The sequence below is a fragment of the Salmo trutta genome, chromosome 4 (assembly GCF_901001165.1).
Source record: "Salmo trutta chromosome 4, fSalTru1.1, whole genome shotgun sequence".
Taxonomy (NCBI): Eukaryota; Metazoa; Chordata; class Actinopteri; order Salmoniformes; family Salmonidae; genus Salmo; species Salmo trutta.
Window position 1 is genome coordinate 72,801,192 of NC_042960.1, and position 13,677 is coordinate 72,814,868.

Here is a 13,677-nt window from a genome sequence, read left to right on the forward strand (position 1 = left end):
ATGACAGGGAGACATAGTGGAGTGCGTGCAAGCAGTTGCTCCTGATGCCACTTGGGTAACTGCAGCATCCACCGAGAGGCTCTTGCTGCCAAGGGAATGCCTGACAGCTTGAAAGACGTTTTGGACACTACAGTGAAAATGGTTAACTTTGTTAAAGCAAGGCCCCTGAACACTCGTGTATTTTCTGCACTATGCAATGATATGGGCAGCGACCATGTAACACTTTTACAACATACAGAAGTGCACTGGTTATCAAGGGGCAAAGTATTGACACATTTTTTGGAATTGAAAGATGAGCTTAAAGTTTTTACTGACCATTATTTTCACTTGTCTGACCGCTTGCATGATGACAAGTTTCTCACACGACTGGCCCATCTGGGTGATGTTTTTTCTCACCTGAATGATCTGAATCTAGGATTACATGGACTCTCCACAACTATATTCAATGTGCGGGACAAAATTGAGGCTATGATTAAGAAGTTGGAGCTCTTCTCTGTCTGCATTATCAAGGACAACACACAGGTCTTTCCATCATTGTATGATTTTTTGTGTGCAAATGAACTCAAGCTTACGGACAATGTCAAATGTGAACCTGAATGAGCTTGGTGTGCAATTACTCAGGTACTTTCCCAAAATGGATGAAACAAACAACTGGATTCGTTATCCCTTTCATGCCCTGCCTCCAGTCCACTTACCGATATCTGAACAAGAGAGACTCATCAAAATTGCAACAAGCGGTTCTGTGAAAATTGAATTTAAATCATAAGCCACTGCCAGATTTCTGAATAGGGCTGCGCTCAGAGTTTCTTGCTCTGGTAAATCTCGCTGTTAAGACACTGATGCCCTTTGTAACCACGTACCTATGTGAGAGTGGATTCTCGGCCCTCACTAGCATGAAAACTAAATACAGGCACAGACTGTGTGTGGAAAATGATTTAAGACTGAGACTCTATCCAATACAAACCAACATTGCAGAGTTATGAGCATCCTTTCAAGCACACCCTTCTCATTAACCTGTGGTGAGTTATTCACAATTTTGATGAACAAATAAGGTTTTATATGTAAGATGGTTAAATAAAGAGCAAAATAATTTATTATTATATTATTATTTGTGCCCTGGTCCTATAAGAGCTCTTTGTAACTTCCCACGAGCCGGGTTGTGACAAACTCACTCATTCTTATGTTTAATAAATGTATCGTATAGTGTGTGTGTGGCAGGCTTACAATGACGGCAAAAAACAACATTTGAGAGTGCGCTGACCCTGGTGCTAGAGGGGGTACAGCTGGAGGTTGAATGTTTGAAGGGGTACGGCTGGAGGTTGAATGTTTGAAGGGGTACGGCTGGAGGGTGAATGTTTGAAGGGGTACGGCTGGAGGGTGAATGTTTGAAGGGGTACGGCTGGAGGGTGAATGTTTGAAGGGGTACGGCTGGAGGGTGAATGTTTGAAGGGGTACGGCTGGAGGGTGAATGTTTGAAGGGGTACGGCTGGAGGTTGAATGTTTGAAGGGGTACGGCTGGAGGGTGAATGTTTGAAGGGGTACGGCTGGAGGGTGAATGTTTGAAGGGGTACGGCTGGAGGGTGAATGTTTGAAGGGGTACGGCTGGAGGGTGAATGTTTGAAGGGGTACGGCTGGAGGGTGAATGTTTGAAGGGGTACGGCTGGAGGGTGAATGTTTGAAGGGGTACGGCTGGAGGGTGAATGTTTGAAGGGGTATGGGACTATAACACGTTTGGGAACCACTGCTCTCCGGACGAACAGTTGTTGTGCCGCTGTTGCTTCCAGAGGCAGTTTGGAACTCAGTTGTGAGAGTTGCAACCGAGGACAGATGAGTTTAAAGGGCTGTCCACATACTTTTGTTTATATATTGTATATACACATTACCTAGCCTACAGAGCTGGAGAAAATATATACACATTACCTAGCCTGCAGACCTGGAGATAATATATACACATTACCTAGCCTGCAGACCTGGAGATAATATATACACATTACCTAGCCTGCAGACCTGGAGATAATATATACACATTACCTAGCCTACAGACCTGGAGATAATATATACACATTACCTAGCCTGCAGAGCTGGAGATAATATATACACATTACCTAGCCTACAGACCTAGAGATAATATATACACATTACCTAGCCTGCAGAGCTGGAGATAATATATACACATTACCTAGCCTGCAGACCTGGAGATAATATATACACATTACCTAGCCTACAGACCTGGAGATAATATATACACATTACCTAGCCTGCAGAGCTGGAGATAATATATACACATTACCTAGCCTGCAGAGCTGGAGAAAATATATACACATTACCTAGCCTGCAGAGCTGGAGATAATATATACACATTACCTAGCCTACAGATAATATATACACATTACCTAGCCTGCAGAGCTGGAGATAATATATACACATTACCTAACCTGCAGATAATATATACACATTACCTAGCCTACAGACCTGGAGATGAGGAGAGAGCAGTTTGATATAGGCCTAACAGCACATACATTAGCTTGTAGAGGCTGGGATACAGTACACAACTTAGAGACGTGGCTGCACACAACTTAGAGACGTGGCTGCACACAACTTAGAGACGTGGCTGCACACAACCTAGCGACGTGGCTGCACACAACCTAGCGACGTGGCTGCACACAACCTAGCGACGTGGCTGCACACAACCTAGCGATGTGGCTGCACACAACCTAGCGATGTGGCTGCACACAACTTAGCGATGTGGCTGCACACAACTTAGAGATGTGGCTGTACAGCCAAATGATAACATGAACAACATGCAACAGAAACATCTGAGGTTAGGCAGATACTGATGAGCAGAGATACTGAATGGCTTTCTTACCAGACTGTCCTTCTCCAGAGGGTCCAGTGAAGAGATCTTCATCCAGCTGAATGTCCTCCTCTTCCTCTTCAGGTAGGGGCCTACAGACACAGAACAACAGGTCATCTATAACCCTCGCCCCTCACCCAACAGGTCACCTATAACAATCGCTCCTCACCCAACAACAGGTCATCTATAACCCTCGCTCCTCACCCAGCAACAGGTCATCTATAACCTTCGCTCCTCACCCAGCAACAGGTCATCTATAACCCTCGCCCCTCACCCAGCAACAGGTCATCTATAACCCTCGCCCCTCACCCAACAGCAGGTCATCTATAACCCTCGCCCCTCACCCAACAGCAGGTCATCTATAACCCTCGCCCCTCACCCAACAGCAGGTCATCTATAACCCTCGCCCCTCACCCAACAGCAGGTCATCTATAACCCTCGCCCCTCACCCAACAGCAGGTCATCTATAACCCTCGCCCCTCACCCAACAGCAGGTCATCTATAACCCTCGCCCCTCACCCAACAGCAGGTCATCTATAACCCTCGCCCCTCACCCAACAGCAGGTCATCTATAACCCTCGCCCCTCACCCAACAGCAGGTCATCTATAACCCTCGCCCCTCACCCAACAGCAGGTCATCTATAACCCTCGCCCCTCACCCAACAGCAGGTCATCTATAACCCTCGCCCCTCACCCAACAGCAGGTCATCTATAACCCTCGCCCCTCACCCAACAGCAGGTCATCTATAACCCTCGCCCCTCACCCAACAGCAGGTCATCTATAACCCTCGCCCCTCACCCAACAGCAGGTCATCTATAACCCTCGCCCCTCACCCAACAGCAGGTCATCTATAACCCTCGCCCCTCACCCACAGCAGGTCATCTATAACCCTCGCCCCTCACCCAACAGCAGGTCATCTATAACCCCCGCCCCTCACCCAACAGCAGGTCATCTATAACCCTCGCCCCTCACCCAACAGCAGGTCATCTATAACCCTCGCCCCTCACCCAACAACAGGTCATCTATAACCCTCGCCCCTCACCCAACAACAGGTCATCTATAACCCTCACCCAACAACAGGTCATCTATAACCCTCTCTCCTCACCCAACAACAGGTCATCTATAACCCTCGCTCCTCACCCAACAACAGGTCATCTATAACCCTTGCTCCTCACCCAACAGGTCATCTATAACCCTCGCCCCTCACCCAACAACAGGTCATCTATAACCCTCGCTCCTCACCCAACAACAGGTCATCTATAACCCTCGCCCCTCACCCAACAACAGGTCATCTATAACCCTCGCCCCTCACCCAACAACAGGTCATCTATAACCCTCGCCCCTCACCCAACAACAGGTCATCTATAACCCTCGCTCCTCATCCAACAACAGGTCATCTATAACCCTCGCCCCTCACCCAACAACAGTAGAGGATATAGCTGCTATTACCCCTAGAAACTAACTGTTCGTTCAGTGTTGAAAGCATTACAATAAGATATACACTATATATATACACAAAAGTATGTGGACACCCCTTCAAATGAGTGGATTTGGCTAACATTTGGGAGAGGAATGGCCTTACTGAAGAGTTCAGTGACTTTTCAAATGTATACCTTGGTCAACTGTGTTGTTACTGTGGAAACGTCTAGCAGGCAACAACGGCTCAGCCGCAAAGTAGTAGCATGTAGCATGTAAAAACTGTCTGTCCTCCACACAGTGTTCCAAACTGCCTCTGGAAGCAAAGTCAGTACAATCACTTTTTTGTCACCCCTTAGTTCCAGTGAAGGAAAATCTTAGCGCTACAGCATACAATGACCTTCTAGACAAATTTTGTGATTCCAACTTAGTGGAAGGCCCTTTCCTGTTTCAGCATGACAATGCCACCGTGCACAAAGCGAGGTCAATACATAAATGATTTGATGAGATCGGTGTGGAAGAACTTGACTGGCCTGCACAGAGCCCTGACCTCAACCCCATTGAACACCTTTGGGATGAATTGGAAAGCCGACTGCGAGCCAGGCCTAATCGCCCAACATCAGTGCCCAACGTCACTAATGCTCTTGTGGCTGAATGGAAGCAAGTCCCCTCAGCAATGTACCAACATCTAGTAGAAAGCCTTCCCAGAAGAGAGGAGGCTGTTATAGCAGCAATGTTCCAACATCTAGTGGAAAGCCTTCCCAGAAGAGAGGAGGCTGTTATAGCAGCAATGTTCCAACATCTAGTGGAAAGCCTTCCCAGAAGAGTGGAGGCTGTTATAGCAGCAATGTACCAACATCTAGTGGAAAGCCTTCCCAGAAGAGTGGAGGCTGTTATAGCAGCAAAGGGGGGGACCAACTCCATATTAATACCCATGATTTTGGAATGAAATGTTGGACGAGCATGTGTCCACATACTTTTGGTCATGTAGTGTACAAGACTACTACCCAGTAAAGAGAATATTCCCTTGAGATCAGAGGGTTTATGAGTATTGCCTGAGGTGCCTTTAATTACCACAGCTAAAGTCAGGACGTTAGGTATGCCTGGTTGTCAGAAGACGCATGTTACCTGGGGAAGTCCTCGTCCTGCCACTCCTCTTTAAGTTCCACCCCCTCCATGCGGAGACGAGCCTCGGTGGTCGCCACGGACTCCTGGAGCTGCAGACTGCAGAGAGAGAGACAGGTCAGAACAGTTTAATGCTGCAGACTGCAGAGAGAGAGACAGGTCAGAACAGTTTAATGTTACAGACTGCAGAGAGAGAGAGAGAACAGTTTAATGCTGCAGACTGCAGGGAGAGAGAACAGTTTAATGCTGCAGACTGCAGAGAGAGAGACAGGTCAGAACAGTTTAATGCTACAGACTGCAGAGAGAGAGAGACAGGTCAGAACAGTTTAATGCTGCAGACTGCAGAGAGAGAGAGACAGGTCAGAACAGTTTAATGCTGCAGAGAGAGAGAGACAGGTCAGAACAGTTTAATGCTGCAGACTGCAGAGAGAGAGAGAGAACAGTTTAATGCTGCAAACTGCAGAGAGAGAGAACAGTTTAATGCTGCAGACTGCAGAGAGAGAGACAGGTCAGAACAGTTTAATGCTGCAGACTGCAGAGAGAGAGACAGGTCAGAACAGTTTAATGCTGCAGACTGCAGAGAGAGAGAGAGAGAACAGTTTAATGCTTCAGACTGCAGAGAGAGAGAACAGTTTAATGCTGCAGACTGCAGGGAGAGAGAGAGAACAGTTTAATGCTGCAAACTGCAGAGAGAGAGAACAGTTTAATGCTGCAGACTGCAGGGAGAGAGAGAACAGTTTAATGCTGCAGACTGCAGGGAGAGAGAGAACAGTTTAATGCTGCAGACTGCAGGGAGAGAGAGAACAGTTTAATGCTGCAGACTGCAGGGAGAGAGAGAACAGTTTAATGCTGCAGACTGCAGGGAGAGAGAACAGTTTAATGCTGCAGACTGCAGGGAGAGAGAACAGTTTAATGCTGCAGACTGCAGGGAGAGAGAACAGTTTAATGCTGCAGACTGCAGGGAGAGAGAACAGTTTAATGCTGCAGACTGCAGGGAGAGAGAACAGTTTAATGCTGCAGACTGCAGGGAGAGAGAACAGTTTAATGCTGCAGACTGCAGGGAGAGAGAACAGTTTAATGCTGCAGACTGCAGAGAGAGAGAACAGTTTAATGCTGCAGACAGCAGAGAGAGAGAAAAGTTTAATGTTACAGACGGCAGGGAGAGAGAACAGTTTAATGCTGCAGACTGCAGAGAGAGAGAGAACAGTTTAATGCTGCAGACTGCAGGGAGAGAGAACAGTTTAATGCTGCAGACTGCAGAGAGAGAGAGAGAACAGTTTAATGTTACAGACTGCAGGGAGAGAGAGAGAACAGTTTAATGTTACAGACTGCAGGGAGAGAGAACAGTTTAATGCTGCAGACTGCAGGGAGAGAGAGAACAGTTTAATGCTGCAGACTGCAGGGAGAGAGAACAGTTTAATGCTGCAGACTGCAGGGAGAGAGAACAGTTTAATGCTGCAGACAGCAGGGAGAGAGAACAGTTTAATGCTGCAGACTGCAGGGAGAGAGAACAGTTTAATGCTGCAGACTGCAGGGAGAGAGAACAGTTTAATGCTGCAGACTGCAGGGAGAGAGAACAGTTTAATGCTGCAGACTGCAGGGAGAGAGAACAGTTTAATGCTGCAGACTGCAGGGAGAGAGAACAGTTTAATGCTGCAGACTGCAGGGAGAGAGAACAGTTTAATGCTGCAGACTGCAGGGAGAGAGAACAGTTTAATGCTGCAGACTGCAGGGAGAGAGAACAGTTTAATGCTGCAGACTGCAGGGAGAGAGAACAGTTTAATGCTGCAGACTGCAGGGAGAGAGAACAGTTTAATGCTGCAGACAGCAGGGAGAGAGAACAGTTTAATGCTGCAGACAGCAGGGAGAGAGAACAGTTTAATGCTGCAGACTGCAGGGAGAGAGAACAGTTTAATGCTGCAGACTGCAGGGAGAGAGAACAGTTTAATGCTGCAGACTGCAGGGAGAGAGAACAGTTTAATGCTGCAGACTGCAGGGAGAGAGAACAGTTTAATGCTGCAGACTGCAGGGAGAGAGAACAGTTTAATGCTGCAGACTGCAGGGAGAGAGAACAGTTTAATGCTGCAGACTGCAGGGAGAGAGAACAGTTTAATGCTGCAGACTGCAGGGAGAGAGAACAGTTTAATGCTGCAGACTGCAGAGAGAGAGAGAGAACAGTTTAATGCTGCAGACTGCAGAGAGAGAGAGAGAACAGTTTAATGTTACAGACTGCAGGGAGAGAGAGAGAACAGTTTAATGTTACAGACTGCAGGGAGAGAGAACAGTTTAATGCTGCAGACTGCAGGGAGAGAGAGAACAGTTTAATGCTGCAGACTGCAGGGAGAGAGAACAGTTTAATGCTGCAGACTGCAGGGAGAGAGAACAGTTTAATGCTGCAGACTGCAGGGAGAGAGAACAGTTTAATGCTGCAGACAGCAGAGAGAGAGAAAAGTTTAATGTTACAGACGGCAGGGAGAGAGAACAGTTTAATGCTGCAGACTGCAGAGAGAGAGAGAACAGTTTAATGCTGCAGACTGCAGGGAGAGAGAACAGTTTAATGCTGCAGACTGCAGGGAGAGAGAACAGTTTAATGCTGCAGACTGCAGGGGGAGAGAACAGTTTAATGCTGCAGACAGCAGGGAGAGAGAACAGTTTAATGCTGCAGACTGCAGGGAGAGAGAACAGTTTAATGCTGCAGACAGCAGGGAGAGAGAACAGTTTAATGCTGCAGACTGCAGGGAGAGAGAACAGTTTAATGCTGCAGACTGCAGGGAGAGAGAACAGTTTAATGCTGCAGACTGCAGGGAGAGAGAACATTTTAATGCTGCAGACTGCAGGGAGAGAGAACAGTTTAATGCTGCAGACTGCAGGGAGAGAGAACAGTTTAATGCTGCAGACTGCAGGGAGAGAGAACAGTTTAATGCTGCAGACTGCAGAGAGAGAGAGAGAACAGTTTAATGTTACAGACTGCAGGGAGAGAGAGAGAACAGTTTAATGTTACAGACTGCAGGGAGAGAGAACAGTTTAATGCTGCAGACTGCAGGGAGAGAGAGAACAGTTTAATGCTGCAGACTGCAGGGAGAGAGAACAGTTTAATGCTGCAGACTGCAGGGAGAGAGAACAGTTTAATGCTGCAGACTGCAGAGAGAGAACAGTTTAATGCTGCAGACTGCAGGGAGAGAGAACAGTTTAATGCTGCAGACTGCAGAGAGAGAGAGCAGTTTAATGCTGCAGACAGCAGAGAGAGAGAACAGTTTAATGTTACAGACTGCAGTGAGAGAGAACAGTTTAATGCTGCAGACAGCAGAGAGAGAACAGTTTAATGCTGCAGACTGCAGAGAGAGAGAACAGTTTAATGCTGCAGACTGCAGAGAGAGAACAGTTTAATGCTGCAGACTGCAGGGAGAGAGAACAGTTTAATGCTGCAGACTGCAGAGAGAGAGAACAGTTTAATGCTGCAGACAGCAGAGAGAGAGAACAGTTTAATGTTACAGACTGCAGGGAGAGAGAACAGTTTAATGTTACAGACTGCAGGGAGAGAGAACAGTTTAATGCTGCAGACTGCAAGGAGAGAAAACAGTTTAATGCTGCAGACTGCAGAGAGAGAGAGAGAACAGTTTAATGCTGCAGACTGCAGGGAGAGAGAGAACAGTTTAATGCTGCAGACTGCAGGGAGAGAGAGAACAGGTTAATGCTGCAGACTGCAGGGAGAGAGAACAGTTTAATGCTGCAGACTGCAGGGAGAGAGAGAACAGTTTAATGCTGCAGACTGCAGGGAGAGAGAGAACAGTTTAATGCTGCAGACTGCAGGGAGAGAGAACAGTTTAATGCTGCAGACTGCAGGGAGAGAGAACAGTTTAATGCTGCAGACTGCAGAGAGAGAGAACAGTTTAATGTTATAGACTGCAGGGAGAGAGAACAGTTTAATGCTGCAGACTGCAGGGAGAGAGAACAGTTTAATGTTACAGACTGCAGGGAGAGAGAACAGTTTAATACTGCAGACTGCAGGGAGAGAGAACAGTTTAATGTTACAGACGGCAGGGAGAGAGAACAGTTTAATGCTACAGACTGCAGGGATAGAGAACAGTTTAATGCTGCAGACTGCAGGGAGAGAGAACAGTTTAATGCTACAGACTGCAGGGAGAGAGAACAGTTTAATGCTGCAGACTGCAGGGAGAGAGAACAGTTTAATGCTACAGACTGCAGGGAGAGAGAACAGTTTAATGCTGCAGACTGCAGGGAGAGAGAACAGTTTAATGCTGCAGACTGCAGGGAGAGAGAGAACAGTTTAATGCTGCAGACTGCAGGGAGAGAGAGAACAGTTTAATGCTGCAGACTGCAGGGAGAGAGAACAGTTTAATGCTGCAGACTGCAGGGAGAGAGAACAGTTTAATGCTGCAGACTGCAGAGAGAGAGAACAGTTTAATGTTATAGACTGCAGGGAGAGAGAACAGTTTAATGCTGCAGACTGCAGGGAGAGAGAACAGTTTAATGTTACAGACTGCAGGGAGAGAGAACAGTTTAATACTGCAGACTGCAGGGAGAGAGAACAGTTTAATGTTACAGACGGCAGGGAGAGAGAACAGTTTAATGCTACAGACTGCAGGGATAGAGAACAGTTTAATGCTGCAGACTGCAGGGAGAGAGAACAGTTTAATGCTACAGACTGCAGGGAGAGAGAACAGTTTAATGCTGCAGACTGCAGGGAGAGAGAACAGTTTAATGCTACAGACTGCAGGGAGAGAGAACAGTTTAATGCTGCAGACTGCAGGGAGAGAGAACAGTTTAATGTTACAGACGGCAGGGAGAGAGACAGGGACTCCTGGAGCTGCAGACTGCAGAGAGAGAGACAGGTCAGAACAGTTTAATGCTGCAGACTGCAGAGAGAGAGACAGGTCAGAACAGTTTAATGTTACAGACTGCAGAGAGAGAGAGAGAACAGTTTAATGCTGCAGACTGCAGGGAGAGAGAACAGTTTAATGCTGCAGACTGCAGAGAAGGAGACAGGTCAGAACAGTTTAATGCTACAGACTGCAGAGAGAGAGAGACAGGTCAGAACAGTTTAATGCTGCAGACTGCAGAGAGAGAGAGACAGGTCAGAACAGTTTAATGCTGCAGAGAGAGAGAGACAGGTCAGAACAGTTTAATGCTGCAGACTGCAGAGAGAGAGAGAGAACAGTTTAATGCTGCAAACTGCAGAGAGAAAGAACAGTTTAATGCTGCAGACTGCAGAGAGAGAGAACAGTTTAATGCTGCAGACTGCAGAGAGAGAGACAGGTCAGAACAGTTTAATGCTGCAGACTGCAGAGAGAGAGACAGGTCAGAACAGTTTAATGCTGCAGACTGCAGAGAGAGAGAGAACAGTTTAATGCTACAGACTGCAGAGAGAGAGAACAGTTTAATGCTGCAGACTGCAGGGAGAGAGAGAGAACAGTTTAATGCTGCAAACTGCAGAGAGAGAGAACAGTTTAATGCTGCAGACTGCAGGGAGAGAGAGAACAGTTTAATGCTGCAGACTGCAGGGAGAGAGAACAGTTTAATGCTGCAGACTGCAGGGAGAGAGACAGGTCAGAACAGTTTAATGCTGCAGACTGCAGGGAGAGAGAACAGTTTAATGCTGCAGACTGCAGGGAGAGAAAGCGGGTCATCGTGTTATAGAAAGGAAGCACACCAGGACTACGAACGGTTCCAGACTGCAGGATAAGACACAGGTCATCATGTCATCCCAGTTCAATATCCTTTCAGAAGACCTCTCTGTGTTCCAGTCAGTGAACAGCATTAGGTTCAAGAGCAGCAAGCCAAGGCGTCAGAGATAATCTGATACAGAAAGCATAACAAGACAGTTATGTATCTGTGCTGTGACTGGTAGCTCAATATCCTAGACATGACGCCAGTTCTCCGTTCATCCTGCAACAGACGTAAATAAGAGATTCCCACCCAACTGCCGCAGCAGAACCTCAATAGATGCTGTGTGTGGCTGTGTGTGTGGCTGTGTGTGTGTGTGTGTGTGTGGCTGTGAGTGTGTGTGGCTGTGTGGCTGTGTGTGTGTGTGTGTGGCTGTGTGTGTGTGTGTGTGTGTGGCTGTGGCTGTGTGTGTGTGGCTATTTTTATGTTTGCAAATGTTTGTTAAAATCCCCAGCTACAATAAATGCAGCCTCAGGGTATGTGGTTTCCAGTTTACATAGAGTCCAATGAAGTTCTTTAAGGGCCGTCTAGGTGTCTGATTGGGCGGGATATACACGGCTGTGATTATAATTGAAGAGAATTCTCTTGGTAGATAATGCGGTCGGCATTTAATTGTAAGGAATTCTAGGTCAGGTGAACAAAAGGACTTGAGTTCCTGTATGATGTTATGATCACACCACGTCTCGTTAATCATAAGGCATACATCCCCGCCCTTCTTCTTACCAGAGAGATGTTTGTTTCTGTCGAAGTGTGAAGAAACCGGGTGGCTGTGCCGACTCTGACAACATATCCTGAGTGAGCCATGTTTCCGTGAAACAGAGAATGTTACAATCTCTGATGTCTCTCTGGAAGGCAGCCCTTGCTCAGACTTCGTCTATCTTGTTGTCAGACTGGCACGCATGTGAACCGCGGATCAATTGCCAAGTTCAACCATCATAGTGTGAAATGCAGTTTAACTGCCGCTGTTACTTTCTAAAGTAATAATTCCCTAAATCTCGATGCAGAGTTGCAGTGAAAAGATAAAGACAGGGAGTCTTAAAGGGAGTGCTCCTAACCGCAGCTTGTTACCTGTAAAAAAGACACCTGTCCACAGAAGCAATCAATCAGATTCCAAACTCTCCACCATGGCCAAGACCAAAGAGCTCTCCAAGGATGTCAGGGACAAGATTGTAGACCTACACAAGGCTGGAATGGGCTACAAGACCATCGCCAAGCAGCTTGGTGAGAAGGTGACAACATTTGGTGCGATTATTCGCAAATGGAAGAAACACAAAAGAACTGTGAATATCCCTCGGCCTGGGGCTCCATGCAAGATCTCACCTCGTGGAGTTGCAATGATCATGAGAACAGTGAGGAATCAGCCCAGAACTACACGGGAGGATCTTGTCAATGATCTCAAGGCAGCTGGGACCATTGTCACCAAGAAAACAATTGGTAACACACTACGCCGTGAAGGACTGAAATCCTGCAGCGCCCGCAAGGTCCCCCTGCTCAAGAATGCATATACATGCCCATCTGAAGTTTGCCAATGAACATCTGAATGATTCAGAGGACAACTGGTGAAAGTGTTGTGGTCAGATGAGACCAAAATGGAGCTCTTTGGCATCAACTCAACTCGCCGTGTTTGGAGGAGGAGTAATGCTGCCTATGACCCCAAGAACACCATCTCCGCCGTCAAACATGGAGGTGGAAACATTATGCTTTAGGGGTGTTTTTCTGCTAAGGGGACAGGACAACTTCACCGCATCAAAGGGACGATGGACGGGGCCATGTACCGTCAAATCTTGGGTGAGAACATCCTTCCCTCAGCCAGGGCATTGAAAATGGGTCGTGGATGGGTATTCCAGCATGACAATGACCCAAAACACATGGCCAAGGCAACAGAGGAGTAGCTCAAGAAGAAGCACATTAAGGTCCTGGAGTGGCCTAGCCAGTCTCCAGACCTTAATCCCATAGAAAATCTGTGGAGGGAGCTGAAGGTTCGAGTTGCCAAACGTCAGCCTCGAAACCTTAATGACTTGGAGAAGATCTACAAAGAGGAGTGGGACAAAATCCCTCCTGAGATGTGTGCAAACCTGGTGGCAAACTACAAGAAATGTCTGACCTCTGTGATTGCCAACAAGGGTTTTGCAACCAAGTACTAAGTCATGTTTTGCAGAGGGGTCAAATACTTATTTCCCTCATTAAAATGCAAATCATTATAACATTTTTGACATGCGTTTGTCTGGATTTTTTTGTTGTTATTCTGTCTCTCACTGTTTAAATAAACCTACCATTAAAATTATAGACTGATAATTTCTTTGTAAGTGGGCAAACGTACAAAATCAGCAGGGGATCAAATACTTTTTTCCCCCACTAAATATGCAGGTTTAAAAAAAATTACTTCTGAGTATTGATTTTAATTAAGGCATTGATGTTTATGGTTAGGTACATTCACACAACGATTGTGCTTTTGTTAAATCACCACCCATTTGGCTAAGTTGAAGTAGGCTGTGATTCGATGGTAAATTAACTGATGACTTGAAAGCAGCAGAGGAGGTCCTCCAGGTGCTCAAACCCCTCAAAACAGTTACAACCCTACTGAGCACTGAAACGG

At 46.7% G+C, this 13,677-nt stretch overlaps 1 protein-coding gene across 2 annotated transcripts in view; it reads right to left on the reverse strand.

The window, feature by feature from the left end:
* Nucleotides 1-13,677, reverse strand: part of bnip2 (BCL2 interacting protein 2) — a 53,773-nt gene that overhangs the window by 36,946 nt on the left and 3,150 nt on the right. For both annotated transcript variants that reach the window (XM_029752004.1, XM_029752003.1), the window contains exons 3-4: nt 5,400-5,495; nt 2,867-2,946 (exon numbers count right to left, since the gene is read on the reverse strand). In XM_029752004.1, coding sequence (XP_029607864.1) covers nt 2,867-2,946; nt 5,400-5,495 — 176 coding nt within the window. The remainder of the gene's footprint in view (nt 1-2,866; nt 2,947-5,399; nt 5,496-13,677) is intronic.